At 39.7% G+C, this 13359-nt stretch overlaps 1 protein-coding gene across 7 annotated transcripts in view; it reads right to left on the reverse strand.

Annotated features, from left to right (window-relative positions):
- The window catches only part of Dock4 (dedicator of cytokinesis 4), a 392331-nt gene that overhangs the window by 144073 nt on the left and 234899 nt on the right, over positions 1–13359 (reverse strand). For all 7 annotated transcript variants that reach the window (XM_027419722.2, XM_027419723.2, XM_027419721.2 and 4 more), the window contains one exon: positions 6160–6285. In XM_027419722.2, coding sequence (XP_027275523.1) covers positions 6160–6285 — 126 coding nt within the window. The remainder of the gene's footprint in view (positions 1–6159; positions 6286–13359) is intronic.

The raw sequence follows: 13359 nt of genomic DNA on the forward strand, positions 1-13359 counted from the left end.
AAAGGTTTGTGAGCACTTTGTATGTGTGGATACACTATTCTAGATCCAGTAAATGCCACAGTGAACAGAGCAGGAGATAAGTAGTTGGTGAGTTAGGTTTCTATGTGCATGTTGTATGCAGTGAATTCATGTGTGCATATGTGTGTGCATGCTTGGAAGTCAGGCATTGATGTCAGGCATCTTCCTCTATTACTCTCCATCTTATTTTTGAGATTGGGTGTTCTGCTGAACCCAGAGCTGGTGCTTTAGCAACCATGGCTACCCAGCTTGGCCTCCTGTCTCCAGGCCCAGTGCTGGGGTTACACATACCTGTCACCAAGCCTGGCTTTTATGTAGGTGCTTGGGATCTGAATTCCTTAGGCTTCTACAGTGAGAATTGGGTTTACAGAGTTATCTCCCTAGCCCCAGAGTCATATCTGTAATGATAACTAGAATGTGAAGCATGTTTACTGATGATTAGTGTTGTGCATTAACAGAAAGATGAAAAAGAGGTAGACAGTACTCACAGGGGACAGAGGAATGAGAATTTAAACAGAGCAGTGAGAGGGTCCTCGTGAGAACAAAGCAGAGTGGTATATTTCAACAAAGGAGCAAGGTAATAAAAGACATTAGATCCTTGTGTCAATTCTCAGAGCCGACGGAATTCATGATATCTGGATTCTTCCATCTCCTTACAACTAAAGAAATGCTGAGTTCAAATATGTCTAATGCCTTTAGGGTCATAAGAATCAGAATAAGGAGATCTTTTCCCCTCTCTGCCACTGGTATTCTGTAAACTAAGTCTAGATAGGACAATAAAAACTGCTGGAACTCTGGTTTCTGTGTTATTAAGATAGTAGAGAAGTAAAGGTAGAGGTGAAGAGAAGAAAATATTAGACAGGATGCTTTAAAAACATCAATATTATTATTATGAAACTTCAATGTCCTTATTATTATCATTATTATTATTTTAAAGGGGGCATACCATGCTGAACATGTAGAGCTCAGAGGACAGTCATCATCATCATCATCATCATCATCATCATCATTATTGTTGTTATTATTTTGGAGGGGGCATATCCCACTGAACATGTGGAGTTCAGAGGGCAATCTTTTGGATAAGTTCTGTCCTTCTACCTTTAATGGATTCTAAGGATGGAGTTCAGGTCATTGGCCTTCATATAAGCACATTCACCCTCTGAGCCATCCTGTTGGCCCCTGTGATGCCTTTGTTATAATGCTGTCTCTATGACTTATGAAAGAGCTGGAATAGAGTACATTCATACTTTAGCAGACCAAACGGTCAACATTCCACTCTGGATGGGGGCTTCTCCCTGTTGCAGTGGAGGAGCTGTCAGCAGTTGATGGCTGCTGAAAGAAGAAGGCTCGCTGTCCTTTGGGACTGTGGCTCCTGGGAGCTTGCTCATGTCCTAGTAGATGACACCACACCCATGTGTATATGAGCAGCATGAAATGGATTCATGGGGTTATTACTTAAAAATAAAAATTAAAACAGAACATGAAGTTGGGAGGGAACAGAGTAGGGACACTAGAGGGAGTGAGAGGAAAGTAGTAGTAAATGGATGTGACTAATATATATTCTATAAATGTTTGACACTTTTAATGAACAAAAACACTACTAAAAAATGCAGGGGGAAAACCTTATCCACACGCCTTAATATCCTGCTCCCCACTGTTGCCATTCCCTTGACACCCTCCCCATCTTCTGCAGGTCCTTTAGACTAAACAAGATCCCTTTGCAAAGAGAACACAGGGTGAGAAGAGCACCCTTCTGCTGACATTCTACATATGCCTCCCCCAGGAATTCTTCAGCTTGCTATGGTCTGAAACCAAAAGGTGCCACACTTTCCCGAACTATGCAGAAGGAGAAGGTTGAAATGAATGCTAATTAAAATCAATGTATTTGAGGACTCTGGTGAAAACTGATAAGCCCAACTGGTGTTAGGAAAGCATCTTGGGTAATTATGAGACAAGCTATAAAGTATAAAATGGAGTCATAGTGCCCGCGTGAGGAGCTATTTTTTGTGACAATGTTTATTAACACTGCACATGTCTCAGGTTCATTACTCTGCAAATTTGATGTGTATGACACTCTCCTCATTAGCAGGCCTACTGGCTAGGAAGCCTGCTCACACCTAGAGATTTCTCAAAATATTGTAGGCAAGATGACGATAAGGTCATATCCGTGGGAACAAAGTGAAAACACTGGTTTTAAGGCATGTGCCACCACTCCCAGGCTTATGTAAAAATTTTAAAATTCCAAAACACCTCTCAGGTCTCAAACACTGCTGGTCTTAATAGTTTAGCCAAGGGGTATTCCACAGTAGCAGTAGTCCCAGCAATATGAGCAGCAACAGTTCACTGTACTGCATGCCTGCTATGATGCGGGTTCTTTACCAAGCACTTGCATGTCTAGTAAGATATTTTGCATTTATAGGAAGGCATTCTCCATTCCATTTTATAGATGAAACTAAAGTGTAGACATTATGATGTGTGTGTATGGCACTATCAATAACTCTCAACAGAGAATTCAGCCGTTATCACAAGAGACTTGGGCAAGAAAAGTATTCGTTACATGCCATAATGCATTGGTCAGACTAGTGTTGAAATACTAAGGTTAGGTCTGTGAACCATCCCTGGTCTAGCCTGATCACATCTCTCTCTAGCCAGCGGCATTCTCTTACTGAAAGAATACCATCTCTCCACACCAGCAGGGGGTCAGATCCACCATAAGTGATGGCTTCGGTGTGAGGTACAATCTTCCCGACTCTGACCAAAGCTTAGTGACTTTAGTTAAATTTAGAAAATATTTTTACAAGCTTAGGCAGGCCCTGAATTTGTGATCTTCCTTCCTCAGGCTTTAAGTAGCTAGGCTTAGAGGCATGAGGGATCTTGACCAAGTAGGATATATTTTTAAGGAAGATTAAATCATATCGTACTAGCTCTAATCTACTTTCTCCAAATGAGGATTACTGCAAGATTAATTCCATCTGCTACATGTGTTTCTTTACCAGTAAGTGGTAAAGCATGATATCTATATATAAAGAATGAAATTCCCTTTAAAAAAAACACAAGGGAAACATATTTATTATATTCTTATCCCAGACCTATAAATCACCAAGTTATCTTGCAAAAGAATTTAGATAAATTGAGTTCAGTGTCAAAATTAGTCTCCAGATCTCAGTTCCTGGCTCCTCCTATCACCCTGACTGTTAACCTTAGCTCTTTTTAGGGTTAGAGGCCTCAAAGATTTACAAAAATTTCCCAAAAGTATTAATGATGGTTCCCTACAAAAAGAAAGTGCTGCCAATTTCTCTGTGGGAGCACTCTTCAGGGACAGGGCATAAGCTGGGAAGATGGTAGAGAGAGACCATGATGGAGACAACGAAAGATCTGCTAAGAATATTAACCTAGAGGAGGAATGAATGATTCAAGTGGTAAGGGAAGGATGTCAGCTTTTCATGACCTTCCAGACACATCAGTCAGCTTTGTTCCAAGATGTCTGATGGAACTCAGACTTTTCTCAGACTCAGAATGGCCTGGGCCTGGTTTGCATGGGGTCTGCTAAGACATTTAGGGGCAGGCTGTCCAACATAGTAACTGCTGCCATGTGGCAACCGAGCAGTTGAAATGTTACTGGCTATAGATAGATGTGCTGTAAATGTCCAATACTTAGCAAAGAAAGTCCAATACTTCCAAAGTTTGAGACTGGAAAACAGTGTGAATAACTCATTAGAAAAATTCTATATGGATTACCTATCAAGCCAGTATTTTGGAATGCACTGAGTTAAATAACATATGCTGCTAAAATTAATTTAGCCACCTCTTATTTCTTTTTTAACAGTGGCTCCTAAATGTTTTAAATTATATTTGGGTACATTCAGCATTTCTGCGAGCAAGCAGTGGTTTAAAAATATTGCTGTCCTCCCTCAGAGACCCCAGCATAAAATTCCTCTCATAGATAGTTTTGGGTTTGTATACCACAATGATAAGACATCTCAGAAAGTGACTTTCTGTACCTGGAAATTGGTACACTGAAATAATTAACAGTAATAATAATACTTATAAAAAACTAATAGGCACTGAATAGCTGACCCCCACATAGACTTGAAAGCACAAAGGCGGACTCCGCCTCCTCCTCTTCAATATCAGGTGATAAATGATTCCCTTCCACAGTAGCAAGGCCAAGGGAAGAATTTCTGCTTCCAGGTTTTCCAGTTTCAAAAAGAGGCACTGATTATATCCTGTGGACCTGAAAAAGGGTTCTGTGTCTGCTTCTGTCTGTGTCAAGGGCACAGGCCATCCATTTTACAGAGGGTCACTGTGTTAATGAACCTGGTCTTCTTGGAAGGAGATGTGCCTCACCTACCCAGACCCCATCACAGCACTGGATGCAAATGAACTTTGAAGGATAATCTAGAAAACGAGGCAGGAGGGGTCATGCATGCAGACTGTCCACAGGACTCTGAGATCAGAAATGCTGCTCATAAATATTTTCTCACTGGAGCATTCAACTCAGGTTTTCAGTAAGCCACTGTTGAGCATTCTCAACTGGCTAGTGTGAAAACAACCAAAGACAGTACAGCAATAACTGTATTTCTCACGGTAAAAAGTCCAGAAAGTCTGAAAGCTGATCTCTGATGTGAAGTACACGCATGTATCTCTCTTATCTCTATCATGTTTGGAATATTAAGAAGTCGATGAAGACAAGGGAACAAACAAAGAATGAATAAAGTGCTTTTTAAAAAGGTCTTTTTTTGCAGCTCGATGCCATGTGGATCTGTGTGTCTCCTTGGACACTATGACCCATCCATTACAGAGTACTGCCAGAAAGGGACAGAAGCGAGCCTCTTTCCTCAGCTCCTTCCATTATTAATACCAGACAAAAGCCACATGAGCACAGAGCCACGAGACAATTCTTCAGCCAAAGAAGTGGCACCCTGCTTTATAGTTTTCCACTCCTCGGTGATACTGCCCAGGGACCAAGACAAAGAATTCTCCCAGCAGCTGGCCACACTCTGTTCTAACTATGTTTTTTATATTAGATTTGCCCATCAATTTGCTTCCCAGTGGGGTGAATGTTTTTCTTCTTTGTTAAAGAGGAAATACCAGTTATTTATAGCAACGCCAGGAAATAATGAGTGGTTGCAAGTGCCACTGAATAGCATGTCACCAAGTAAACAGATCTATAAACAGTCATTTTCCACAAGAGTCCTGCAACATGCTTAGACAGACTAGGCCAGGTCATTTCAGAAAACCTTCCAAACTGCTCTCCAGTCTTCCCTGCATGAACACATTTCAATCAAGGGATCACTAAATGGTGCACTGGGCAATGCAGAGAGTTTGGGTCTTTTCTAAGCCATTCAACCACTGGGTCTCAGAGCTGGGCTGTGAAGTTGTCCCTTGGAGCTGAAGTGGGTGCTTTCTTTCTGCACTGAGTAGAGAAATAACTGTGAAGGGGCTGGAGTCATTAGCTCTGAAGACCCTACTGTATGAATAACAAAAGAGAAAAATATATAGAGTAAAAAAAATTCACTCAATATATAATATATTCTCAAGCTATACTAAAATAAAAGGTTTAATTTTTAAAGAGGTACTGAAAATCAGATGAAGAAATCAAATACTCCGGCTTGATTACCACATCCTCTGATCATCACTTCGCTGTTGAGATGGGCGCATTCCTTTCCACACCTTTTAAAACTTGTTTACAAGCCTGTAGGTACTCACAGAAACAAGTCGGCCTGCACTGAGCTGAATTTTTAAACATAAGTTCTAATAATATTTTGATCATCTATATATAACTCATGTTTTGTGATTATATTATTCTCCATGTTAAGAAACAAAAAACAAAAGCTCTTATGAGGATGCCACCTAACATGGTCTAAACTTCTCCACAAAGACAGGAAACATTTTTGGATGCTATTTCAGCTTTTGCTGTTGTTATAGACATAAGTGAAATGCAGCCATGGCCACCAGAGTTACTTAATACCAGACTGTATTTTTAACTTGCTCATTGTCACATATACCTCACTTAGTTTTCCCACATGGCCCATGGACCACATGAACTCTTCAAAACTGACAATCTGAAACTTTTTTCAAATGTCAAAACCAGAGAGTATATGAATACTTCATCATTTTGGAGTACACTAAGTCACCTACCAGGCATGATAATGTTAGAAAAACCCAGCTTCCGTGTTATGGATACTCCATGAGAGAACACTGAGGAGTACTCTCTTCTGATTTGTTCAATGTCTCCATGTAGCAGCTGGAGGGAAACTGCCAACCCTAAAACAAAGGAGAGACACACAAGTCACGGTAAGAAGAAAAGGAACCATTGTTATATAAGAAATCAAAGAGCTTCAACAAGCTCAGGCTTACTGTACACAGTTTTACCAGCCACATGAAATTGATAGAAAGTAGAAATAAACACTTTTCAACATCCACACTAGAGTTTTCCAGTTTCTAGGAATTGGAGAATTATTGGCCGAAAACTAACAGCAAGAAGCAGGCTTCTAACTGTCCTCCAGCTCTGGCTGTCTCTCCACCACTTACTCTTGAAATAAACAATGGACCATGAGATCAAAATAGAATTTTATCCTTTTCCACTTTCACAAGGCCTATAGATAATGACCTACCAAACATTAGAAGCCTGAAAACAAATCTTAAGACATAGGCATTCAAGGATTTTTAAACATAATGATTTTTATTGAAATTAAGGCAACAAAGGTGATTGTAGAAAATCAAGGCTATGTTCTTCTTATGATATAATTGCAGAAACTCAAAATGGTATTATTTTTTGAGAATGTATTAGGATACAGGACACTTTGACAAACCAAAAGGAATCTAGTGAGTAGCAAAATTATGTTTCTCTTTTTCACCCCAATTACAGTGACATTATCACAGCAGGAAATGCAAAAGACAATGTTTATTTCATATATAATTTTCTCAATTCTCTGGCGAGGACTACAAAAAGAAAACTAATGTGAAAATGCTAGTATGTACACTTCAAAGACACGACATCTCTTTCAACCCCTTCCTCCTTTCGTCTTTCACCATCTTAAAACAAGAAAACACAAAGGCACCTCCCTATATCAGCAACAGAAAATGAAACCTCTCAATGTGACTTAATTTTAAGAAATAGTGCCTCAATTTCTTTTTAAAAACCTGGACTCAATCTAAAAGTGAGTTTGGATAGTGGGGTGAAGAAGATAATAAATCTTTCCCTGATGATCTTTAACCAATATCATTATTCGTCACCACCGGTTCCTGAATAACCCCCTGTCATTAATTTACAGTAGTACAATGTTCTCCAGAAACATTATACAAATTACTTCAATCACCCTGTGACGGGAAAACTGCAAACTATCCACAAGGACTTTCCTTTTATTCTCCCTAAATAGCATGAGAAACACAGACCAGTGAGAGGTGTTGTTGACCGGCTCGCTCTAAGAGAGAGGCAGTAACAAAGAAAAGAACCGACAAGAACGCTATCTAATAGAATGTCTGTTTCAGGGAAGGGCGTGAGAGTGAAGTCTGGCAGGTTCCAGGACTTTGAGCCTGTTCTCCATTTCTAGCTAACTTGTCTTACTAACCCCCACCCTGCCCTGTTCACCCTGAACTGGGTGCCTGAGGGCAGGAGAAAAGGAGGAGGACCTGTCATTTCATAGCCATGTGGAATGAAGACGGGAAGGACCAGCCATCTGGACAAGTGGATGGACTGCAACTCTCAGTATAGCCTCAGGATACTTTATGGGGCATTATTGATTCCTTTCAAAACTCAGAGGCTAGAAAACAAAGACCAAGTGATGTGTTCTAATCCATCTGTCTGAACAGCTATTCTTGCTGACTGATGAGCCTCCACAGCCCCCACCTCATCACAGCCTCTGTTTTCTTTACACTACTGTCCTTTTGCCTTCAACACCACGGCATTACCTTTAGCCTCATCAGGAGCTGGGATCTGTAGAAGACCCATGTGTGCCACACATAGCTCCACAAAACAGTTCTTCCTGCTGGGGAGGGCACTGTTCAAAAATCCCAGAATTCTTAGAGAATAAGGTGCACTGATACAATTCTTGATTTTTGTTGTATTTTTCAAATGAAAATTGTTTTACTGGAACCTCTGTGGAAGGATCTGATCAGGGATATCTGCAACACCATGGGGCAATACTAAGGAGGGGGGAATATCCCAACAATAATGAAAAAAAATAAAAACAAAGAGATTGGGTTCTTCAGGATAGGAGCAGGACTAAGGAAAACGGACTAGGATTCTTGTTTTGCTCAACAGACGCTGCACGGACAGCCTGCAGTTTTCTCCTTCCCTCCCACTCTTTCTCTTTTCTCCTTCCTTCCCCCCCACCTCTTTAAATACAAAAGTGAATTCTTCTTAGAGAATTAGATAATGAAAAAAAGTATCTAGTCATATATAATGGCATCCTAGAGAAATTGAAGAAGATATGAAAAACTAAACTCTCAAGAAAGAAATTGATGGAGGAAGAACAACAACAAACAGGGGAATGTATCAATGTCTAGATAGCAAGTACCATAGAAAAGAGGAAGGGCAAAAGATAGAAAGGACATTAAGAAGGTAGCAGCCAGGTAGTAGATAGAGAAAAGGAATGCCAAAGTGATGGGGGCACAATTAGATAAAACACTGGGGGGAAAGAAAAATTACTTAAAGAGTTGAATGCACTCTAGAATTCTAAAAAAATATATAAAATAAAGCCATAGATGGAGTTAGTTTCATTATTCTAGTGATAATAATTATTGATGGTGTCCTAGTGATAATAATTGGGGCAGTAATTGCCATTTGCAGTTGACCCAGGTTCTCCAGAACAAAGAATTCACAATGAAGAAATAGAAAGGTGAACTGAATGGTAGGGCTGGCTACAATATACATGCTCTGCCCCAAACATCTAGGCTTTTCCCACAAACCACACATCCGAACTAAAGAAATGACAGTATGGAATTGGAGTAAAAAGGAAACAAAACAAGGAAACAGCATGAGCTGCCAGCAGCTGGCCCGCAGGAGCAGCTCCACAGAAACATAACAGCATTTCTATTTATTTTGCCATGGTAGAAACTGTTGATCTAATTTTTATAGTGGTCCTTAGTTATCATGATCGTCCAACCACAAGGCTAAAGAAATGAGTTAACAGAACAATAACCACACATTGGGTAAAAGATGACTCATTACTATAAAAAAGGAATCCTAACAAATATTTACATACTGACTTAAAAAAAAGTTAAGCCCAAGAGTTGAATGATGATTGCCTGAGGATGAGTGGGACTGGGAGGGGAGTAGGGCACTTGACAAGATTTGTTTAAGGGAAATAAAATCCCAGTTAGATGGAGCTTGAAAAACATACAAGTATGTGAGATGCCACATGCATTGATGAACGTGCATTTATTCATTTCACAATGTAAGCATGGATCAAAGCACCACATTGTACAATATTATTTTTAGTGAACACAAGGAAAACAAGAAAATTCCTTAAGCACTCTAGATACTTGAAGACTGACTAGCTTATTCTTTCAGGTCTAGTCATCTATGACCCAGAGCAGGCTCACAGAATAGGAATTGTCTTTCCTCCTTTACCACCTACTTTACCATCTAGGCATCCTACCACCTCTTAGAGGCAACTACTTTGAAAGCCTCATCTGCACATGTTTTTGAACTCCTACTTGAAATGACCAGTATCTTATGCTGTAAGAAGAAGGCAGAAGACAGCCTACAAGGATATATACCACAGAATTTCTGTTCTTAAGGAACTGGTAAGTCAAGATACATAGGAGTAAATAGACTATAAAGTAGAATGGGCAATATACCTGAAAGGAATATATGGGAAATTATTACTGAAAGGATTTCCAAGTTGAGAGAAAAAATATAAAGGGCTTTATGATAACCTATAAAATTAGCTGAAGAACTAGGCCACTATTTTTAATTTTAGAATTTCTTTCCTGGCCCTTGTTGTAAGTACTGGCTAATCTTCACTGTCAACCTGGCTAGATTCAGAATCACCTAGGAGACACACATCTTTGAGGGCGCTTCCAGAGAGGCCTATCTAAAGAAGGGAAGCGCCACCCTGAATATGGATTGTGCCTCCTACAAACCAGTGGGCTGAATAAAGAGAGTAAAGAGAGAGAGCAGGCTGAGCATCCATATTCATCTCTATCCTGCCTGAGCAATCACATGTACTCAGTGCTCTCCTGTTCCTGGTGTCATGCTATGATGGATCATATCCCCTCTAAGATTAGGAAACAAAACAAACCCTTATTCTTTTAAGTTGCTCCTGTCAGGTGTTTTGTCACAGCCACCAGGAACAGTAACTGAAACTAAATTTCCAAAATGAGATCGCTCTGGGATGAATGGTCCCTTACTTGAAGAAACGTCATCATTAAATAGCTTTTACATCAGCCTGGACATTTGAGCTCCAATTAAAAAGACCTGGCATAGTCACTAATTAATCTGGAGTCTGCAAATAAGCACAAAACAACCCTGGAAGTGCCTCATGCATTAGCATGGCCAGCACACAGCAGCAGTGTGAAGAAGAGAGGCTGAGGCTCTAAGGACTATTAGACTCATTTTATGGGGATCAGAGCTAACTCATTTTAGAAGATGTCTTTTTTTAATTCCTAAAATTCTGCATTTTTATATTAAGAGTGGCAAGCACAGCATGATTATAAGTAGCATCCAGAATTAATTTTTGGTTACATCAGCCATTTTGTTACTAATGAACCAAGTAACATATATCTATGAATATACAGCAATGCAAAATGGAAAATCATGACAAACACATTTGCTAAATGCACATGTTATGAAGTGTGCTGTTTAAGAAGCACACAATACAGCTGCAGGATGGTGTCTCGGTGTTGAGTTCTCTGTGTTTTGGTTCCCATCTCTAAAACATACAGACAACGACATCACTTTTACTAAGTTCTGTAGGTAAGGCCTGACAGAAAGTGCTGATTACTGTAGTAGAACTGTTTGATGCTGAACTGTCGTCTCTCTCCTTATTCCTCCCAGGCACAAAACCAACAAGCTTGGTTGCATTCTGCATTGCGTATGTTTCCCAACTGCCACATATTAAGAAAACATTCCTTTTATCCAGGCTTGGTAGTCCATACCTGCAAGCCTAGCACCCAGGGGGTGGAGGCAGGAGGATGCGCAGCTCAAGGTTGTTCTCAGCTACAAAGTAAGTTCAAAGCCAGCCCTGGCTATTTGAGACCCTTTTGGGGGTGGGGGATATGTAACAAACAGGAATCAAATGAAGCAAAATAATAAAACTGTAGGAAGTAATCAAATACAAAAGGAAGGATGAAAAACGTTTACTAAGCCTGTCTTCTTATCACTAGACAGGGCCCAGGGTTTCCTGTGTACCTAGGTCCATGCTCTGTGAAGGGTTCTTAGACAACCTGTTTATCAACATCACAGCTCTAACAATGAAGATGAGACAAGATATAACTGGGACACACAATGAGCAATGTACACAGAGAGATGTAAAATTGGAAAAATCCCTTCTCGGGATCCAGATAAAAACAGAAGTTTGGAACAAGTCACAAATTTTGAACCCCTGAGATGTTCAGCCTGCCATTTGGTAAGCAGGTCTATGCCATCCTACTACAGTATTGTGTTTTTTCTATTACACATTTTTCTTTGTTTCACCTTTTTCCATCTTCATTTCTAATTAACCAAATGGCACATAGCTGTGTAAAACTGCAAAATCATGACTTTAAAAACCATGGGTTGGGTTTTCTTATTTTATCTATTTTTATTCTACTATCCTGGGAATCATATATTCAATTTCTACTTTAAAATTTTTAATACAAATGATGGACTTAAAGTCTGTATTTAATCAATTGTTTATATCTCTTCCTACAATGGAGGGAGGGAAAAATTTCCCCATTTCTAAAGAGGACATCTTTTTTTGTAGTTTATTTATTTATTTATGTATATTTTAGAAGCCCTCTTAGGATAGTGAGGCCCTCCATGGGGGACTGTCAAAGTCTGTCATCATCTGAGGGAGGGCCCAGGCCCTCCTTTCTGTATCTGGGCTACAATGCTATCCCTCCATAGGGAATGGGCTCCCAAAGTCCATTTGTGCTCTAGGGATAAACACTGGCTCCACTGTTAGAGGTTCCATAGATTGTCTTCGCCTCCTAGCTGGCTTGATGCAGTGCAATGCTGGTTCCCCAGCTTTACAACTAGGGCCTCTGTGCTCTCACTAGGTCAGGTCAACTGTTTCTGCAGGTTTCTGCAGCAGTCTTAGCTCCTTTGCTCATCCCTCCTCCCTCTCCACAACTGGATTCCAGGAGTATGACTCATTGTTTAGCTGTGGATGCCTGCTTCTGCTTTGATCAGCTACTGGATGAAGGCTCTAGGAATGGTACCAAGGTAGTCATCATAACTCCAGATGTGTTTGGCTGTATTCCCTGCCATGTCGACATTCTCCCCGCACACTTTCATGACTCACATTTTTTTTTTTTTCTGCTAGACTCCATTCTTATTTTTTCCTTGTGGTCACTCCTACTACTTCTTCCAGTGAAAGCAGATGGTAGGTTTTCTCTGACTTTATTTGAAATTGGAATTATGCAATCCTCACTTTGAAGTTATGGTGTGGCAAGTATAGAATGCAAAGCTGGCCTTTTTCCTATGGCAATTCTTGAGACATTCCATGTCATTCAGACCTTTACAGTTGCTGAAACTACTTTTAGGGGGCAGAGAGGTAATCAAAATTTTCCTCCTGGGTTTTAGTTTTGGCTTTGGTGTTCTGGGGTTTCACAACTTATTTAGATAAAACTTTAATTGTATCTACCCTCTTTATAATTTCTTTTTTAAAATCTCAGCCCTTCCATTTTTGCAAATTCTTAGCATTCTTTCTTTTACTCTTAGCACCTTCTGGAAGTCCCATTAGACACATACTGGTCTTTCCATTCATTTCTCTATATCTTTCAAGTGTTTATTCAGATTTTTTGCATCTCATTACTCCTTTGTGCAGAATTCTGGCTCAACTAAACTTTAATTTTAAGTGTATCAGTTCATTTTTTCAACTGTGCTCATTCCCTAGCTAAGCAGCCTTATTATTATTTCAATGACATCAAGAACTTTCATTGTATTTAGTTATCTAGGACCATTAGAATCTCAGCACCAACAAGATACAGACTTTATTTGCTTTTTAAAAATATGATGTGCCAGTGTGTAGAGTAATGTCAGCAGAATACATACTCAGTCAACATCTTTTATGCATTAGTTTTAAAATCTTGTTATTTTATATTATGACTGGCCTGCATTACAGCTTAGCCTTTTGTTGATTTCTTGTCTATAATTATAGGATGTTGTGATTCTCATTGCCTGCATCTGCT

The sequence above is a fragment of the Cricetulus griseus genome, chromosome 5 (genome assembly GCF_003668045.3).
Source record: "Cricetulus griseus strain 17A/GY chromosome 5, alternate assembly CriGri-PICRH-1.0, whole genome shotgun sequence".
Taxonomy (NCBI): Eukaryota; Metazoa; Chordata; class Mammalia; order Rodentia; family Cricetidae; genus Cricetulus; species Cricetulus griseus.